The sequence below is a fragment of the Dicentrarchus labrax genome, unplaced genomic scaffold (assembly GCF_905237075.1).
Source record: "Dicentrarchus labrax unplaced genomic scaffold, dlabrax2021, whole genome shotgun sequence".
Classification (NCBI taxonomy): Eukaryota; Metazoa; Chordata; class Actinopteri; family Moronidae; genus Dicentrarchus; species Dicentrarchus labrax.
The window spans coordinates 14,408,931-14,425,764 of NW_026136703.1; the positions used below are offsets into that span (position 1 = coordinate 14,408,931).

The 16,834-nt window shown below is 38.6% G+C and overlaps 2 protein-coding genes across 7 annotated transcripts in view; one reads left to right on the plus strand and one right to left on the minus strand.

Annotated features, from left to right (window-relative positions):
- cga (glycoprotein hormones, alpha polypeptide) overlaps positions 1 to 16,677 on the plus strand; it is a 235,034-nt gene extending 218,357 nt beyond the window's left edge. Inside the window, exons 1-4 of one of the 2 annotated variants that reach the window (XM_051396112.1) lie at positions 14,372 to 14,475; positions 14,565 to 14,676; positions 14,856 to 15,040; positions 16,363 to 16,677. In XM_051396112.1, coding sequence (XP_051252072.1) covers positions 14,449 to 14,475; positions 14,565 to 14,676; positions 14,856 to 15,040; positions 16,363 to 16,437 — 399 coding nt within the window. In that variant the 5' untranslated portion in view covers positions 14,372 to 14,448 and the 3' untranslated portion in view covers positions 16,438 to 16,677. Of the gene's footprint in view, positions 1 to 14,371; positions 14,476 to 14,564; positions 14,677 to 14,855; positions 15,041 to 16,362 lie in introns of those variants that run through there. The other variant, XM_051396113.1, reaches the window with a different exon arrangement.
- On the minus strand, positions 543 to 9,198 carry LOC127361459 (heterogeneous nuclear ribonucleoprotein Q). 5 transcript variants are annotated; one of them, XM_051396099.1, is made up of 13 exons: positions 9,037 to 9,198; positions 7,092 to 7,251; positions 6,003 to 6,121; positions 5,598 to 5,705; positions 5,250 to 5,363; positions 4,771 to 4,947; positions 4,358 to 4,493; positions 3,750 to 3,955; positions 3,463 to 3,612; positions 3,225 to 3,346; positions 2,790 to 3,115; positions 2,667 to 2,685; positions 543 to 2,075 (listed from the first exon to the last, which is right to left on the minus strand). In XM_051396099.1, the coding sequence occupies exons 2-13, from the start codon at positions 7,237 to 7,239 to the stop codon at positions 2,030 to 2,032; spliced, it is 1,671 nt and encodes a 556-aa protein (XP_051252059.1). In that variant the 5' UTR covers positions 7,240 to 7,251; positions 9,037 to 9,198; the 3' UTR covers positions 543 to 2,029. The 5 variants fall into 5 exon arrangements, with proteins under 5 accessions (XP_051252059.1, XP_051252058.1, XP_051252061.1 ...); XM_051396098.1 differs by having other exon boundaries at positions 543 to 2,078; XM_051396101.1 differs by lacking the exon at positions 2,667 to 2,685.
- Positions 16,678 to 16,834: the final 157 nt, after the last annotated feature.

The window sequence follows — 16,834 nt, forward strand, 5'->3', positions numbered from 1 at the left end:
ATCGTCTGATAGGCTTTCTACTGTGAAAGAGAAAGAACCCAAAAAGTCCTTGCTCTCCACTCCACATTTTAAGCAACCATACCGCCCAATATTTGACCTTAAATGCCGTTGTGTTTTTGAAATGTCAAATAGTAAAAGGACAGGTGTAATAGCGATACTCATTTAGTTTGTTTCATACTGTTTCTAATACTGTGCAGGGCTCATTTGTATGGCTTCCTGGGACACTTGTTAATGATATACTTCTACTTGTTTTCCTCTGCTTTGATTAAAAATGTCTGCTTTATAAACTTAAGAAAATGCATACTGGTCTGTTAGAACCTGACATACCATGATTTTACTTTATACTGTATTCTTTATGGAGGCCTCTGTCATTTTCAAAGATACACACAGATATATACTTATTTTTTTTTTCTAACCAAGAACATGAAGATAGTAACAAACACAAACACAAATGAGTAGCATGAAAGATCTGCTGCCAGACTGAATCAAACACAAGCCAATTTGCATCTCATGAAGCTTTTATCCAAAGAGTAAGACACAGATAGAAATCAAAAACTTTATTACAAAAATAAGTTACACTCACCTCCATTTTACAGTATAAAACAATTTATTTGCAGGAATGCAAAAAACGTTGTTGGCCACCAACAATAGTTTAAAACTGCTAACATCTTTTTTTCAAAAGGTGGTTGTTATGATTTTATTGAGGGAGTTAACTGTGTAGAAAACTGGGATTGAAGAGCAGTTTCCTTTTTGCTATACCCGGAAATAGAAATCATTCACTGCAGTATCCCTTCTACCACTATGCGTCTATGATCCCTCACCAAATCATGGCAGCTAACATCAGGCACACATGCTCAGTGGCTGGGCAATATGGCAATTCAGTCATCCATCAAGATTAACTCAAAAGATCTTCCACATAGTTGCTGTCTTTGGGAGCTGGGAAGGGATCATTCAAGATTAACATGATTTTACATGAAGGATTGGATTAGGTTGTTTTACATTATTCTGACATTGTTTGAAAATGTACTGTCTCAATATAAAAACAAACCCACTGGAATAATACAGTGGCACAAAAGGGACACTGCAGGGCTTTATTTTTGTTTTTCATTTTTTTAATCAAAGGCAGTTGGATGCCTGTGATGTTGAAGCCTTTACAAAAGTAACATTTTATCCGAAAAACTATACAACCAGTAACTACATACTCTGAAGAAGCAAGGCGGCTAATTCAGTTCAAAATAGGATAAAAGCAGGGCTTGTTCAGACTCATCATATGAGATTGTTTTGCATGCCCAGTTTGACTGTTTGCAGTGTCAGAGCTGCAGCAGAAATGACTATATTACATTAAGTACATCGTTTTTGCGCTGCAGCTCTTGTGCATATTTTGTATGAAAACAAGCCCTGCTTTCATCAATATAGTTTCCCTATTTACAGTACAGGCCGGGTAGTTTAGTCCTCTGTACTGAGGTAGTCAACCAACCCTTTAAAAGACAAGTTCTGAAAAGAACCACTTTCCTGGAATGCCTGACTTATCCATGCCAGGTGGGTACACCCTAAAAACCTGCAAATGTTCTCTGTCAAACATCCAGATCAAAAGATTAAGATTAACATGGATATTCCGACACGATAAAAATTGCGATTAGCACAAAAATATACAATAGCATCAAGCTCCTTTGAGCCACTTCAAACCTAAGAACTTAAAAAGTGCAAATTCTTCAATAATTATTTAAAAAATGGCATGTTCAGGGACAGGGAAGGGGTAGATTGTAAGGGCAATACATAAAGCCCTGTATATCAGGGCTGGGTACAAGGGCTCGGGGCAAAAGAGGCTGTGGCGAGTATTCAGAATCCTCCGGTCATCTTTTTAAGGTGGCAGTTTCAGAAATGAATGGAAAAAAGAAAAAAAAAAAAAAAACATGGGGCAGGGGGAGATGCTTCTTCTGTAAGGCTGGAATATCATTGGACCTTTTTGTCGTGCTCTTTTTTTTCTTTAACATCCATTGCAGCTTACGGTGTAACCCCACACATCAAGTCAGTATCCACTGTGACAGGTCAGGACCGCCCTCGGCCCCGTTTCCCTGCTGGACCAATGAGAGAAGAGATAAAATTAGTACAGTATTTTGGAGGTATAAAGTTATATATATATAAATATATAAATAAAAAGAAAAAAATCTACACACCCAGTCAATTAGCATACCAACTGATTAATACAATTCCATAAAACCTAAACTGTTATGCCACTAGGGTGGGACCAAGCTGGCCTCCTTAAAAATATAGTACGTTGTGAATGACCTTTGTCTGCTGGCAAACAAGCTGACTGCTCTGAAAGATGACACCTGTCAGGGGTTACTTCTGAGGCCAATAAGCAGGTGTAATCTTTTTTTTTTTTTGGTGCAGTCTTACAATCATTCCCAACATCAAAAATAAGAATTCAAGAATTTCATACTTCCAATTATTCCCCAACTATAGCGCCTTTCGTTTATTTTGTTTTGTTTGTTTATCCACTATACCACTTCCATTCACGTCATTGCCTCTGAAATGTGTGCTTTGACAACTGGCCCACAACATATGCTGACACCAAACCAAGTGGTTGTTTTTACTGTGATATTCTAGACTTCTACAACAGCACTGACTCAAAATAAACTGAGCCACGTAGCAAGTCCTTTTACCCTAGTGAGCTGTAATGATCTGGAACAGAAAAAAAAAAATTGAGTGTTATTAGTCACCTCTGTGTGACTAATTTGATTTTAGCCACTTTAAAAAAACAGTTTCACACAACGTTTTAAATGTACCTCTGCTTGTTCCAGGGCCTCCTCGCTGGGAGAAGCCCAATCGGCCTCTCGGTGTGATGGCACCGCGGCCCCTGGTCTGACTAGCACCGCCACGCACTCCTCCCCTCCCTCCTCGTCCTCTCCCGGACCCCTGGAAGTCGTCGTAGCCATAGTACGGGTCATCATAGCCGCCCCGGTAGTTGTGGTAGTCGTATCCGTAGTAATCGTAATAGTCTTCATAGCCGTAATAGTCAGGAGGGTAAGAATAACCTCCCCGTCCACCTCGGCCTCGGCCTCTTGTGGGTGGTGGCATGTGGGGAGGGCCGTAGTAATAGTATTCATCATACCTGAAAGAGGATGCACAGACTCAACATAAACATGGCATCTTGCTTAATATCAATTTAAAATTTGATAACTGCAGAGCTAAGAGGTCATAGTTTTGCATTGTTCTCTTACATTTGTGTTTTAGCGGCTTGTCTCTGGGCTTTGCGCTCTTTCCTCTTCTGGTCAGGGGGCTTGGCGAAGACTATTTCAATGTGCTCTCCCTCGAGGTCTTTGCCATTGAGATCAGCCAAAGCCTGTGAATTTGAGCAGGATGATTAAATTACGTGTTCACTGCAATTACAACAAATTTAAGTTTTAAGATAATGTTAATTATCTTGTCTGTCTGCGCAGGGAGTTTTGTAATCTATACCTTCACAGCACCATCTCTTTCCTCGAAGTGGATGAAGGCATAATCTTTCAATTTCTTCACCCGCTCCAGCTTGCCGAACTGACTGAAGGCCTTTTCAAGTATCTCCTCCGTGACAGTACTAGCCAAGTTCCTCACAAACAGCACCTTGACCTGTCAATGGAAACACATGGTTCAGGTTCTCAGTAAATACAACTGCAGGAGACAGCGACAAAAAAAAAAAAAAAAAACTTTTGGTCAGACATACACTTAACATCGTGCTGCTGATGACCTTTGGCCTTGTGCCTTACCTTGGCCATGACCTCAGGGTCTGGGTCCTCGATGGGATCAGCCCACTCCACGGTGACCACATTTCCCCACACCTTCACCTTGCCACTCATCAGCCGGCGGCGGGCCTGAGCCGCCGTTTTGTGGTCTTCATACTCAAGGAAGCAAAAGCCCCGATTCTTCTTCTTGTCGTCTGGCTGGTGGTACAATATGACATCATTTAGACCCTCTGTAGAGACAGGAAACAGGGGAGAGAGGTGAAGAAAAGGAAGCAGGTGGTTAACTGGAGTTATTCAATAGAAATCACTTTTGTCACTTATGAGAAACACGCAACCTTAAGCGCAAAAAATGATGTCTGATTTAAAAAAAAAAAAAAAAAAAAAACTGTGCTTAGTTTTAGTGTCCAGTCAGATCTTAGCGGTAAACCGTCATAGTAACCTAAGTCACTCCAGCATACTAATGAAGTCATCATTTGGACAGAAACACGAAATACCTGTCAGATCTTCTCCCACTCTTAAATACACAACATATCTAACCAAATGTGGTCCAACAGGTAAAAAATAAAATATAAATGTAGGAACGAAGCCATTTCATATACAGAACGAGAGATCACAGGATGGTTCTGACTCACCTGTGACTTTTGCAAATTCTTCAACAATCTGCTCTTTTGTTTTACTCTTGGGGATGGAGCCAACAAACAGTCTATTATTGGCCACAGAGATGCACACACCGATGTGTTTACCCGGTCGAATTTCATTGTTGTTGCACTGCAAAAGGATGGAGGATAGTGTGAATAACAGAAGAAAATAAAAAAGCGTCAGAATTGACATTATGAGGAGTTTGGGCAACTTGTTAGAATATTTCACCTCCTAATTCACTATGAGAAGATGTGTTTCTAATAAGTATACATTTTTAATATATCCTAAGAACATTGTATGCTACATTAGCTTACTCTGTTATCTTGACTAAATCCTATTGTCTGTGTTTTGACCAACAACTCCATCAGACATCTTTCTGGTCATACTTGCAGTAGAATGGGCATACCAATTTGACAGCCTGCTGTGCAGCTTCTTTAGTGCAGAAAGTGACAAAGGCGTAGCCTCTGTTCAGGCCACTGAGAGGATCCATCATCAGGCGCAAGTCCCAGATGGGGCCAGCTTTCTCAAACAGCGGAACCAGCTCATCCTCAAAAAGGTCTCTGGGGATTTTGCCTACAAATATCTGCCAGGTTGAGAGGAAAGGGAAATACGCAAGAGCTACTGTTTAATTTGACATGTAGGTAGGCAAAGACAAGAGATAGATGGCATTTAGGTAAAAAGGTATCCCGTCAGCTCTTAGCGGTAAATTATCATTGTAACCATGGTCACTACAGAAAATAATAAAAGTTTCATCATTAGGACACCGTATGACACCTGAATGCACCTGGCCCAAAACTTACAACCAAATAAACAGTGAAAGTATATAAAAGTGCATTTTAAGCTTTAATGAATAGTACACCTTAAACAAGGAAGCAAGTTTTGTACCTCTGTACCAATGGTTGGCTGTGCCCCTGAGTGGGCGGACTCTGGTGGCGGACCGCCATACTTCCTCTGGCCTGTTGTCACATCAAGTGTGTAGCCAGTCCTCTCCAGCAGAGCCTGAGCAGAAAACATGGAAAAGAAATAAGGATACTCATTTATTTGATCCAAGTCTTCTACATAGGTTTCATAGTAAATGCACATTAAAAACATCTAAGAAAGAACACAAACGGCATACTGGTTACAGAGATGAACTATAATTTTACACTCAAAAGCATTGCAACAGCATTCACACGTTGTTCAAAGCATTAAAACTGTTACAGCAACATTTTTGAACATTGGATGAGTTCTCACTTTGATTTTGGCTTCATCTGGTCCTTTATTGGTGTCTGACACTTTGGTCCCTTGTTTCTCTCTCTGTCTGTATGTCTTCATCACGCCACAAAGAAAGGCACTTTTGTTCTGGAAGAAAAAAAATACAATCACTAGTTAATATTGAACAATAATTAAAAACAACATCATTAGGACAACTTCTGATTCCTGGTTCTACAGAAAAAAGGAATAACATTTTACAGAAGACAACAGGAGCCCATCTTGTAGATAAGATCAATGATAGCTAAAAGCTATTGTGCAACCACAGCTACATAATGCCATTATACATTAGCCTGCACAGACGACCATCGTGCACTTTGTATAAAGGAATCAGAGTCCAAGTTATCTAAACATCTAAACAATAAACCAAGAGTGCCACAAGCATACCTGAACATGTGAGAGGTCACTGTCCTTAAATTGCAAAAGAACTTGCAAAGCACCTTCCTCGTTGAATTCTTTCAGAGCCTCAATTGCTCGATCATCTAAGTCACTGTGTGACACCAAACCTGGAGGAGGGGGGAACAACAGAGAGAGAAATTATGAGCTACTAACAGACTGAGAAAGTTTTCTCATTCAAACACAGAAATCCAAGTACAACTGGAATTATTAAGAGGCACTTACATGAGAGTCATTGTGTATGAAAAATGTCTTTTAAAACTGTGAAATGCATTTATAATGATTACTACAATTACGAGTGAGGGGCAGCAGCAGCCTAATCTAATGGAGCTGCATTCAGTAGTCGGGCTGCACTTTACTCTCCAACCAGCACGTTTTTGCAGAACTAATCACAACAGATGTGACAGTGCAACTCGATATGCCAGTGCCCCTCTTTACTGTGGCTGGGAGGTTCTAATGAGCCGGTCTGCATACTCCTCTATGGAGGGGCCATCACCTGTCCCAGGCCGCCACACACCAGACAGCTGCTGCCATTGTTTCTGTCTCGGTCCCATCTGGCTGAAAAGACCAGACCAGTACTTTTCTAGATCTGGCCGACCAAACAAGTCCTAAAATGACCCCAAAACTTAAGCTCTGCAGCTCACCCCGTACAAACTTGTAAAAGATCTGAACCAATGCAACAGATACTTAAGCTGTAGCTGACATAATATTTACACCTATTCAGCTCTCTGCACTAACTTTATGGGATGCGGAGAAACTTCATAGAAATGAATGGAGAGACTGGACAGGCTCACCAAGACACTCCCAGGGGGAGGAATATTAATTCGCCCTGACACCAGTGATCATGCAACCATGTTGGGAATGCAAATGCTGCAATCATTTACACATTTTCACATTAGTAATGTGTAGTTTAATATTTTGTAGCACTGCAGTACCCATTTTGGTAGGAAACCACAAAAAGTTGCTTCAGGATCCCAATTCCCCCATTCAAAAAGGTGATAAAATGACAATACATGCAAGAAATTGGTAAACATAGAAAATTGCATATTTGGATATGCAAGTATATTCATTGTGCCTTACCTGCTATGTAAATTTCATCTAGTTTTTCAGCAACTTTCTGTGGTAAACCAGCTTCTAATAAAGTCTGGAAGTGCTCAGAATGGGTAACTGCAGCAGAGGTGTCCATTGGTTCTTCTGGACCATTTCCATTAATATGTTCTGTGGCCATGTCTCCAGAAATCTGTGCAAATGCAATGAGCCAAATTAATCCTGGGTCAAGGGCAAGACTCTGGATGTGTTCAGGAGAGTGCAAAGTCTCAGACTTATCAAGAAAGTAGTTAAAAAAAAATAAAATAAAATAAAAAATGGTTTGACCATTAATGATCTTGGATCCAGGGTGTTTTTTTAAATAGATATTTAAGCACAAATTATATTTAAAAACAGTCAATGTCACTGTGTTCAAAATAAGTTATCACAGTTATGTGGTCCTTCAGTGTGGAGACTTTTCACTATCCTGAGTTAACACTTGCAGCTCTCAGCTTGCATGAGGTAGAAGCCCAGAAACCAGGCAGTTGACAGACAATGCACATACCAAATCCCCCACAATAATCAATTGAATGACATGTTGTAAAAACAGTGAAAACTACTGGGTTCGTGTCCATGTGGCAGTTTTTTTCCATTCTGGTTTGTTCTGAGCTAACAAGTTTGTGCAAATGGAGCCAAGTCCACTTGCTAACGCCTGCAACACAGCCCTGTTGGTCGCTGCTGGTGCGGAATCCTGGTCTGCTTTGCTCTCTAAATTACATGTTAGCTTACCTTCTCACTGCTGACTTCAGCGCAGGCTAGATAGCTGATACACGTGTTTCATCAGAGAGTGAGCCCCGGTTTCCGGTGGCTGACCAAGTATGCACCCTTTAGCATTTAGTTTGACACTTTGACAGCACATATTGTGACACTAAAAGGTAAATACTCCGATTATCACGTTGATAGTCAACCCAACCATTACCGCCCATGTGTTTGAGAGTTATCCACAGAAACTGAGGTTTGAACTAGTGATGTTAACAGAACAACCCTTCAGCTCTCTGTTCACATTACTGAATCCGGCAACGCTGGACTCAGGAAAACGTGGACGGCAATCTTCGGCTTCGGCCTTACGTTAACTTCGCCATCGTTACCCTACATACATCATGCAACCTTTATCTTGTAGTGTCTGCTAATAATCTCGTGTCGGTAAAGCACGTGCTTTCACTGTGGTTAAAAACATTTCTACAACGTTAAAAGTGACGATAAACCCGCGGTGCCTCACAACGTGGATGTGTGAGTCTATCACATTTACAGATCTTTTGGATTACATGGTTTTTGTCCGATATTAACAATAACGTTGGATTTAGCGGGGAGGGACTCACTCGCACACGTTGAGGCTAGCTAGCTAGCGGGCTACTTTGCACAGCTAAATGCTATAGCAATCGAGCTAACTGGGGACCTTGATCGGGACAATAACATGACGCGCCAGTATGCATTTGCTATGAATCCATCTGCAGTTAGTATTTGAGTGGGCAGGAAGCATGCCAGTCAGTACAATAGTAACGCGGGATCGAGCCTTCTTGCTAAGATAACTGGCTTTTGCCAGCTAGCTGCTGTTAGCATACGATGACAATGAGCATGTCAATTCCATGATCTGTCAAAATAGGCTAGCTCAAGCTAGCATGCTAATTCGGACGGAATTTCAGTGAGGCCATTGTTACAACGTCATTTGTCGGTACGGACTCCACCGATTGCCAAAGTGTGGCTTTAAAATTTAATTAGATTCAGCGAGGCCTTGAAAGCTAGAGGTTTAGCCCGCTAGATGCGTGGTTTGTCAACGTGCCGCCATATAGGAAGAGTCCATTTTCAAAAAGCCGGTCTGGAGAACTCGTTCCCAACCACCACCAGTTTCCACATTGTTTGAAACAGCACCACACGATTCACACTTTTTAGCAATCAATTAGGCAACAATCACGTGACCAATTAGTAGCATTCGCCCTACCTGCCGCTGGATCACCAACGCGTATGGTGTTGATTATTTAGGAAGATAAATGTGATATTTAAAAGACAGAAAAAGTGTAAAACTCCCGGCACTGATCCGGCTTCAGTCATTCACTCTTGATGATGTAAAATGGCTGCCACGTTCACGCCTCGAGTTTTGTCTCGTCGATGGGGTTTCTTGGACAGCCCTGCACGGGCTTGCCTTGTATGCATTTTACAGAAGAGCAGGTCATCCACAGCATCCATCATAATTACTAACGATGAGTAATTTCACGACAACAGCGCCGTTTATTTGACGCATACGTGTGTCGGCTAATAGACCCGTTAAATGTTTAGTTACGGAGCGGAAACTCAGAGTAAAAGCCAGCAATAAACTTATATACAAAAGTAAATACTGAAATTAAAACAAGAATATACAACAATGAAATCAATTGGTATACTATTAATAATTTACTAACACTATACAAACAATAGTGGCCTAATAAAAATATATATACATATATTAAATATGGTCAGTACAACATTTTACCAAACACCAGTCCACATATATTTAAATTTATGTGGGACCTTAACAGACCAACACTTGTAGGCTACTTAATACCAACACTATTGAGCTCCAGTGCTCGACTGGAAGAAGTGAGGTAGATCCCACTTTCCACCACACTGTGTCACTCTTCTCATAGATTTAACACTCCTCTTCTACATGAACAAAAGAATATGTCAGAGTGTGAGTATGTGTATAGAAAACAGTGTGGTTATATTGATATAACAGATACAGTATGAGGGGCAATGGGTTGAACTAGTGAAGAGCTTTTTAGTTATGTAATGCAAAACTGCATACAATTCATACAATTTCAAAAGATTGTCTGCATCAGACAGGAAATAAAAGTTGTATTTGTCACCATGCATGCATTACAAGCTGTTTTTCTGTGTGCAGAATATCTAGTTTGTAAACAATGTTATTTTCTCTCAATATCTTACTATGGGTTGACAGTGAGTGTCAATACCAAAATCACAAGTAAAATAAATTTCAAAAACTGGTCAAATCTCACTTATTGGTATCTTTGTCAATCACGGTTTCTGGGTTTACATATTTGGACAGTCCAAGGTTACATAACTAACTCACTAATTCATTCATCATCTGAGAATTACTCTTTTTTACAAATACTTTGCCGTGACAATACAATGCATGGTATGAATTTGGGGTTGGGTTATCTGCTATCTTCATCACAGCTTGGGTGAATCATGGGCTTAATGTTTGGCTCATGGCTGAAATAATAAAATTTTAGCAGGTAACTGACTCCAACAACCCCCACAGGTATAGAGCGTTAACAGCTGGATGATGGTGCCTGGAAGATTTGGAGAAATAACTTGCGCAGCTGTTGAGGAATTAGAGCAACAGCCTATAATTTCCTGCACACTTTCTCAATAAGTAATACTGTTTCATTGACAGAATGTGACAGAAATACGGAAATGTGTTGCGTGTTGCAAGTTGTTTCACAAAGAAATGTAACTTATCTAACATTGGACATTTTGAATGACACAAGACAAAAAATAGCAATGACAATGAAAGTAATCATAATAATGTCTATTACTATTTCTCCGGCCTCAGAACAAACCTTTAGCTCAGACAGATATTTTAGAACAAAACAATTGGTTCAAAAAGTTTTGCATTCAGCTGTAAAACTTATAAGCAGCAGATGTTGCGACTCTAGAACAGGTCTATTGTAAGTTTTGAGGTAAAACTCAAGACTGCAGAATTTGTTATCTTGAACTGCTAGAACTATGAAAGCAACTTTATTATGCCATAAAACGTCAAAAGAAGAACCAGTTTCTGAAGTAATTATATTTCTAGAGGTTCAGCTCCTTAGATAGAAACAACAGAGAAAGAGGAATTTATTGTTGGTTTTGATTCTAAATTTAAAATGGAATAGATGAATGGGATGACAACTGTTCATTGTTTTAAGAGGCCAAAAACTTTATTTCAAGAGATAATAATTCTTTCTTATTAAAAAGGCCTCCAGGATCTAATAAGTATATGGTTTAGATTGGTAACATTTGACATTAACAATGAAAACATTCTGAGTTTAGGAAGTAAACAAGGTCTTTATTGATATCAAATTACCTCTTTAACTCCCTATCAAACTGATATAGTGGTAGGTTTTAGTTGTTTTGATCAATTTGACCATGTTCTCTTATAAAAACAAAATGGCTTTTTGCTTATGTGTCTCTGACAATGTCTGCTTTGTTTCCAGTGAAGTTTGATACAGTCTGTTGACCAGCAGAGCACTACTTTTTGGTTCCACAACGAACTCTTGAATGAGATAAGGGCCGTATTTGTTCCTGTATTACGGATCTCTCATGCCACCGTGTGGAGAGAGAGTCTCTGTGTACTCATCAACCAAAGCAAAATGATCTGGCTCCCGAACAACTTCGCGAAATCACTCTCAGTCTTTTGTATTCCTTTCTGCAATTCTTCCCTATAAAATACAAGAGGATAAGAGTGTGTAAGGTCCTTTACTGATCCTCCAGAGTGGATATTCAGTTGTAGCAGTACAAGGACAGAATAAGTGCAGATAAAAAGAGGAACTTAAAGAAAATAAATAATTAAAAGTATATAAAATAAGAATACATGCAAGCATGGTGTGAAATTACTTCACAAATATATTATAAAAATATAATTAATTAATAGACTAAATTTTACAGATATATCTTGTCAAAATGATGCCTCGCTTTTAAGGAAAAATGAAGAAAACTGAGTCTGAGTCTGAGTAATGTCCAGACTAATGTTTGCAAAAGCCAAGTATAAGTGACACCTTCTGGTTAGTTTAATAGACCAAATATACTTTGAATATACCAAAATCAGGCTGATGTGTGATGTTAGGTTTGAGCTGGGAATGAGCCAGGATTGTAAATACGCTCAGACCTGATGGGTTTTATCATCATCACCATCATCATCATCATTTCGGTAATCATCATCTTTACTGCTACACAAATATTGTCATTAGATTTATAAACAAGAAAACTACAGATCTAAACTAACTACCTAATGTGTTGTCTGGTGTCACTGATTATCTTGGTTATGCCATCCAGGGCACCTTGGCCTTGAGCCTGGCTGAGAATAGACATGACCTGCTAACCTCACTATGTGTGATCTCTCCTCTACAGGAGCAGTGACAGTGTTGACACCAGAGCCCCTGAGATTATATCTGACTGGTGTTTCATCAAGCATGACCATGTAATCCACGCCATTTATTTTACACCTGGGGCTTTCCACATCTCTGTGGTTCTCATCATCATCCTTGCTACCAGCAGAACTTAAAGATCCCCTCCAGATGTGTGTTAAGACATATATACAAATACTCCGCTTGGAACAATAATGTGTGTCTGATCATTTTTTTCTGCAAAAAAGGAGAATTTTCATACTGAAATACTAACCATAAAAAGGCATCTACTCCTTCTAACTCATTAAAAATGACAGAATTTAAGAATATGCAAATTGTGTTTATTTCTAAGGTTTTGCTGCTGGACACAATATCACAATATCCTCTCTAGCATCTTAAAAAGGCTCAGAGTCTGTTGCAAATGGCCAAGTCTGATGTTATATAAGAGTTCCAGACAAATAAGCATGACATGAGAAAGCCAGGAGATCTTCAGAGATGAAATGTGTCTCATTTTTATAAGTTGATATTTGAGATGATGTTTTTATGCTTAAAAATAACAGAAACAGGACATTTTGTTTGATGTTAATACAATTACACAAAGCCAAAACAATGCATCAGCCACTAATATCAGTCTTATAAGCAGGAATGACAATTAGTACCATTTATTACAGGATTTATAATACAATGTTACAATTTTTGGAAAAAGGGTACTATGACACAAGCCAAAAAAACAGCCTTAAACATCTCCGGGATTTAAACAACTACACTTAGAGAATTACGAGCCAAGGCCAAGGATTTATCACCAACACAACCAAGGACACAGGACATGGGTACTTAAGTAAATAGACAGATGAAATACAAAATAAATTCATATTCATCCTTGACATTTCGGATGTTGGAGGTGGACAGATGGATATTACCTAACAGCTATCAGATATCTCTCCATTTATTCATAACTTCTTCCATCCATCAATTCCTCCAGTTTCGAATCAGCCAAGGCACTGACATGAGTTTTACACTCAAAATCATTAGTCTCCGTAAAGTTTCATTTAAGTTTTCATTTGATTTAGTATTATTATCAATATTTTTTTAATGTGTTATTTGTATAGTTATAACATGACATATGGCAGCATTCCAGTATAGAGTTTAAAATCACTGATCTGATACAGGGCACCAATATAAAGACTGCAATTGCCTCAATATATTTATAGTACTCAGTGTTAAACTGTATACTGATACATTTATGATCTGTACGCAGATTGTTTATGACTAATTGGTTAATCAATTTTTAGTCTATGAAATATAAAAAAAAAACTTCCATCCCATTTACAATCACATATGACAGAGAAAAGCAGCAAATACTTACATTTGAGAAGTTGAAACCACAGAATGTTGTTTGTTTAGGTTTTTTTTTTTTTTTGCTTTAATAATAACAGAAATCATTTAACAATTATCAAAATATTTTCCAATCAAGTAATCAATTCATTGACTAACCTTCAGCTCTAAGATTTTGATGTGGGATTGTTTTCTTTTAAACTGAGAAACTGAGGAACTCAAGGAATCTCTAAAATAATTGATTTCATTAATGTTTTGCCAGGAAGCAGCTTTGTAAGATTAGGACCTTCACAGACGGGGGCTATCTGGAAATCAGTGGAAATGTTATTTACACCTAATTAATTAATGATTTTACAGTTTGTTTTTTGTAAAATAGTCTACAGATCATGTCATTGTCAAGGGAAAACATCTAAAGTCTATGGGTTCAAATGTTGAAGAACACTAAGATTACTGCTTCAATGAGTTTGTGACTCCTAGCCTGAGGACATTGCTTTAAAATGTAAGATTTCTGCATCACCCTTTTCCACTCTTCATAATTCAAGGCCACTTAACGGTCTTCCTGCAGTAAACCAAAATGCCCTAAATGTTGACCCTTTGCTGTGACATGACAAATAATAACAACCCCCAGTTACCAAGTAGCAAAAACCCAGGGATTAAATGCAGCATCTATAGTCAGGACGAAAGGATGACGAAAGTAGCCTATGTTTTGACTGTCCTGTTTGTTCTTATCATTTTGTGCTTCAAAGGGATTATGAGAAAGGTTGCAAAGTGGCCAGTGAGTCAGTGAGATCATTGATAAGGTTGGTAGGTTTCACTTAATCCAGGAAGTCGTCACAGACTGAGGGGCGCATGTATAAATTGACCCGGAGTGAAGCTGAGGTCCTCAATAAAAAGCCGTCCTGCACAGAGGCACAATGAAGGGGGAACTTTCTCTCAACATGGTGATACTCTATCTCCAGTTATGATTCTACCTGTGCTTTGATTGAACAGATTTTTTATTGACCTTTTCCTTTTCTCTTGGTATTATTAGGTAACTGCTGCAACCACGATGGGCTCAGTGAAATCAGCTGTACTGTCTGTTCTTCTGTTGTCTTTTATTCTTTACGTAGTTGATTCTTACCCCAGCATGGACTTATCAAACAGTAAGATTTGCTTATAATACAAGTACTATTGTGTTTAGTATTCTTGTCTCAAACTATACCACTTACTAATTGTTGAAATGTAAAGCAAGATCTCAAATGGGTACTGGCACTTTATCACAAGCTGCACATGATCAATAGTTTTTGATTCTGGTTGTAAAACCGGTACCGTCTCTCTCCAGTGGGCTGTGAGGAGTGCACACTGAGAAAGAACAGTGTTTTCTCCAGGGATCGTCCGGTCTATCAGTGCATGGGCTGCTGCTTCTCCAGAGCGTACCCAACTCCTCTCAAGGCCATGAAGACGATGACGATCCCGAAGAACATCACCTCGGAGGCCACATGCTGTGTCGCAAAGCACAGCTACGAGGTACAGGTGGAGACAAAAAATATATCAGGCAAACTTTTCTTTATATACTGTAAACGTTCATACATTGTGGAGATTACAGTAAGATTTTAAGGAGTCTTGGAGTCTTGGAGGCGATGCCAACTTCCCTGGCTCTCTTGTTGCATCTCCTTCTCTCTCCCAATGTGTCCCATCTGTCAGTACTATTGCTAACAGACAGGGAAAAAAAGAACATCTATAAAAACAGGTAAAACAATTAAATAAAATAGAAATAAGAATTGAAGAAATTGGTTGTTTTGGCAGGAAACTACAGGACTAAATAGTTCCCAATATCTACAGATAAAATGCTCCAGTTTGGAAATAGTCTAAAATACTGTAGTTTATAGATCTATAGCTTTTAGGTTTCATCTTGTGTTCAGATTAGCTAAAGGGTCAGTGGACTAGACCAAATAGACATTTCCCCCCAAACGTCTGTGTTTCATTTAAGTAATTGTTTGAGATCCAAATAGGTCAAATTATTCAGTATTTCACAAAAAAAAAAACAGGATGGGAACCATCTGAGAACGTAATATATGATAACATATCAGTCGCAGGGGTCAATTTTCTGCCAAATGTGTTCTGTCGCTTACTTCATATATTATAAAGGATAGGTTCACAATATCTTGCCTTAAAACAACAGTCAGGTGCCAAACAGTGAATCATTCCTCCCATTCTGGACATTAACAGATCCCTGTCTAATGTGATTATGATATAAGTGATGGGAGACAAGAAATCTGCAGACCTCCATTGGTGCCAAAATATATTCTTAAGTTTATCCATGGTTATATCCAGTAACTTCAAAGATATATTTTATACCAAAAAGACTGAAAAGTTGGAAGATTTGCACTTAATTACCTTGAGATAAACTTTTGAATGATTTTTTTGTACAAAAGAAGGACTGTGGTTTTCTGTGCATTCAATATATTTGTATCTTTCCCTCAGGATAAATAAAGTTCTCTATTATCTTATTTATTTAGCTGATAATATTTACGTATTTTTACCTAAAAAAACTATTGTCGTACTTTTACTTGTAATGGAGTTTTACATTCTGCCACTGGTACTTTTACTTAAGTAAAGGATCTGAGTACTTCTCGGCTTTTATGTTGTGTATTGTTTTTTACCAATGTTTTATTTGAATTAACTTCACAGTTTATTTCAGTGCTGGTTTTGGTTCGTGTTTAGAACTTAAGACATTTTGACTCAAGCTGCTAAAAAGATCATTTCATCATGCATTATTGCTGCTGTAGATTGATAAGACTTTGTTAAATTTCACTTTTTTTCTTCCTCCTCATCTGTTCCTCTTTCAGACAGAGGTGGCCGGCATAAAGGTGCGAAACCACACAGACTGCCACTGCAGCACCTGCTATTTTCATAAGATATGACAGATGGGAACTGGAGACCATTCTGCAGCCCTCAGCTTAGCAACAAATTGTGCTTCTTTTAATATGCATGAGCTCTTCTCTTTTAAAATGTATTTTCTTGTGTTGCCAGATAATATTTTTGTAGCAATTCTGTGTCTGTGATGTGTAATTAGCCTACATTCTGGCATTGATAGAGATGTGTGATTAATTGTAGATTGAAAAGCAATTAAAATGTGCACCCAGATGTTGCACTTTCATGAATGTGTCTTACAGTGAAATTAATGGGAATATGGTGTGTGTGAGAGCAATTTTCATGTCACAAATTGCTTAAAGTAAGTTGCTTTGGACCAATGTGTCCGTTAATGTCATGTAAGGAATACTAACATAAATGAAAACCGACCTTCCGTTAATTACACAC

Coding starts and splice junctions, on each gene's coding strand:
- LOC127361459 (XM_051396098.1), bottom strand. CDS start 7,239: ATGGCCACAGAACATATTAATGGAAATGGTCCAGAAGAACCAATGGAC. Junction 3,956..4,357: donor AGAATTTGCAAAAGTCACAG/GTGAGTCAGAAC, acceptor CTGTCTCTACAG/AGGGTCTAAATGATGTCATA. Junction 3,613..3,749: donor ACCCTGAGGTCATGGCCAAG/GTAAGGCACAAG, acceptor TTCCATTGACAG/GTCAAGGTGCTGTTTGTGAG.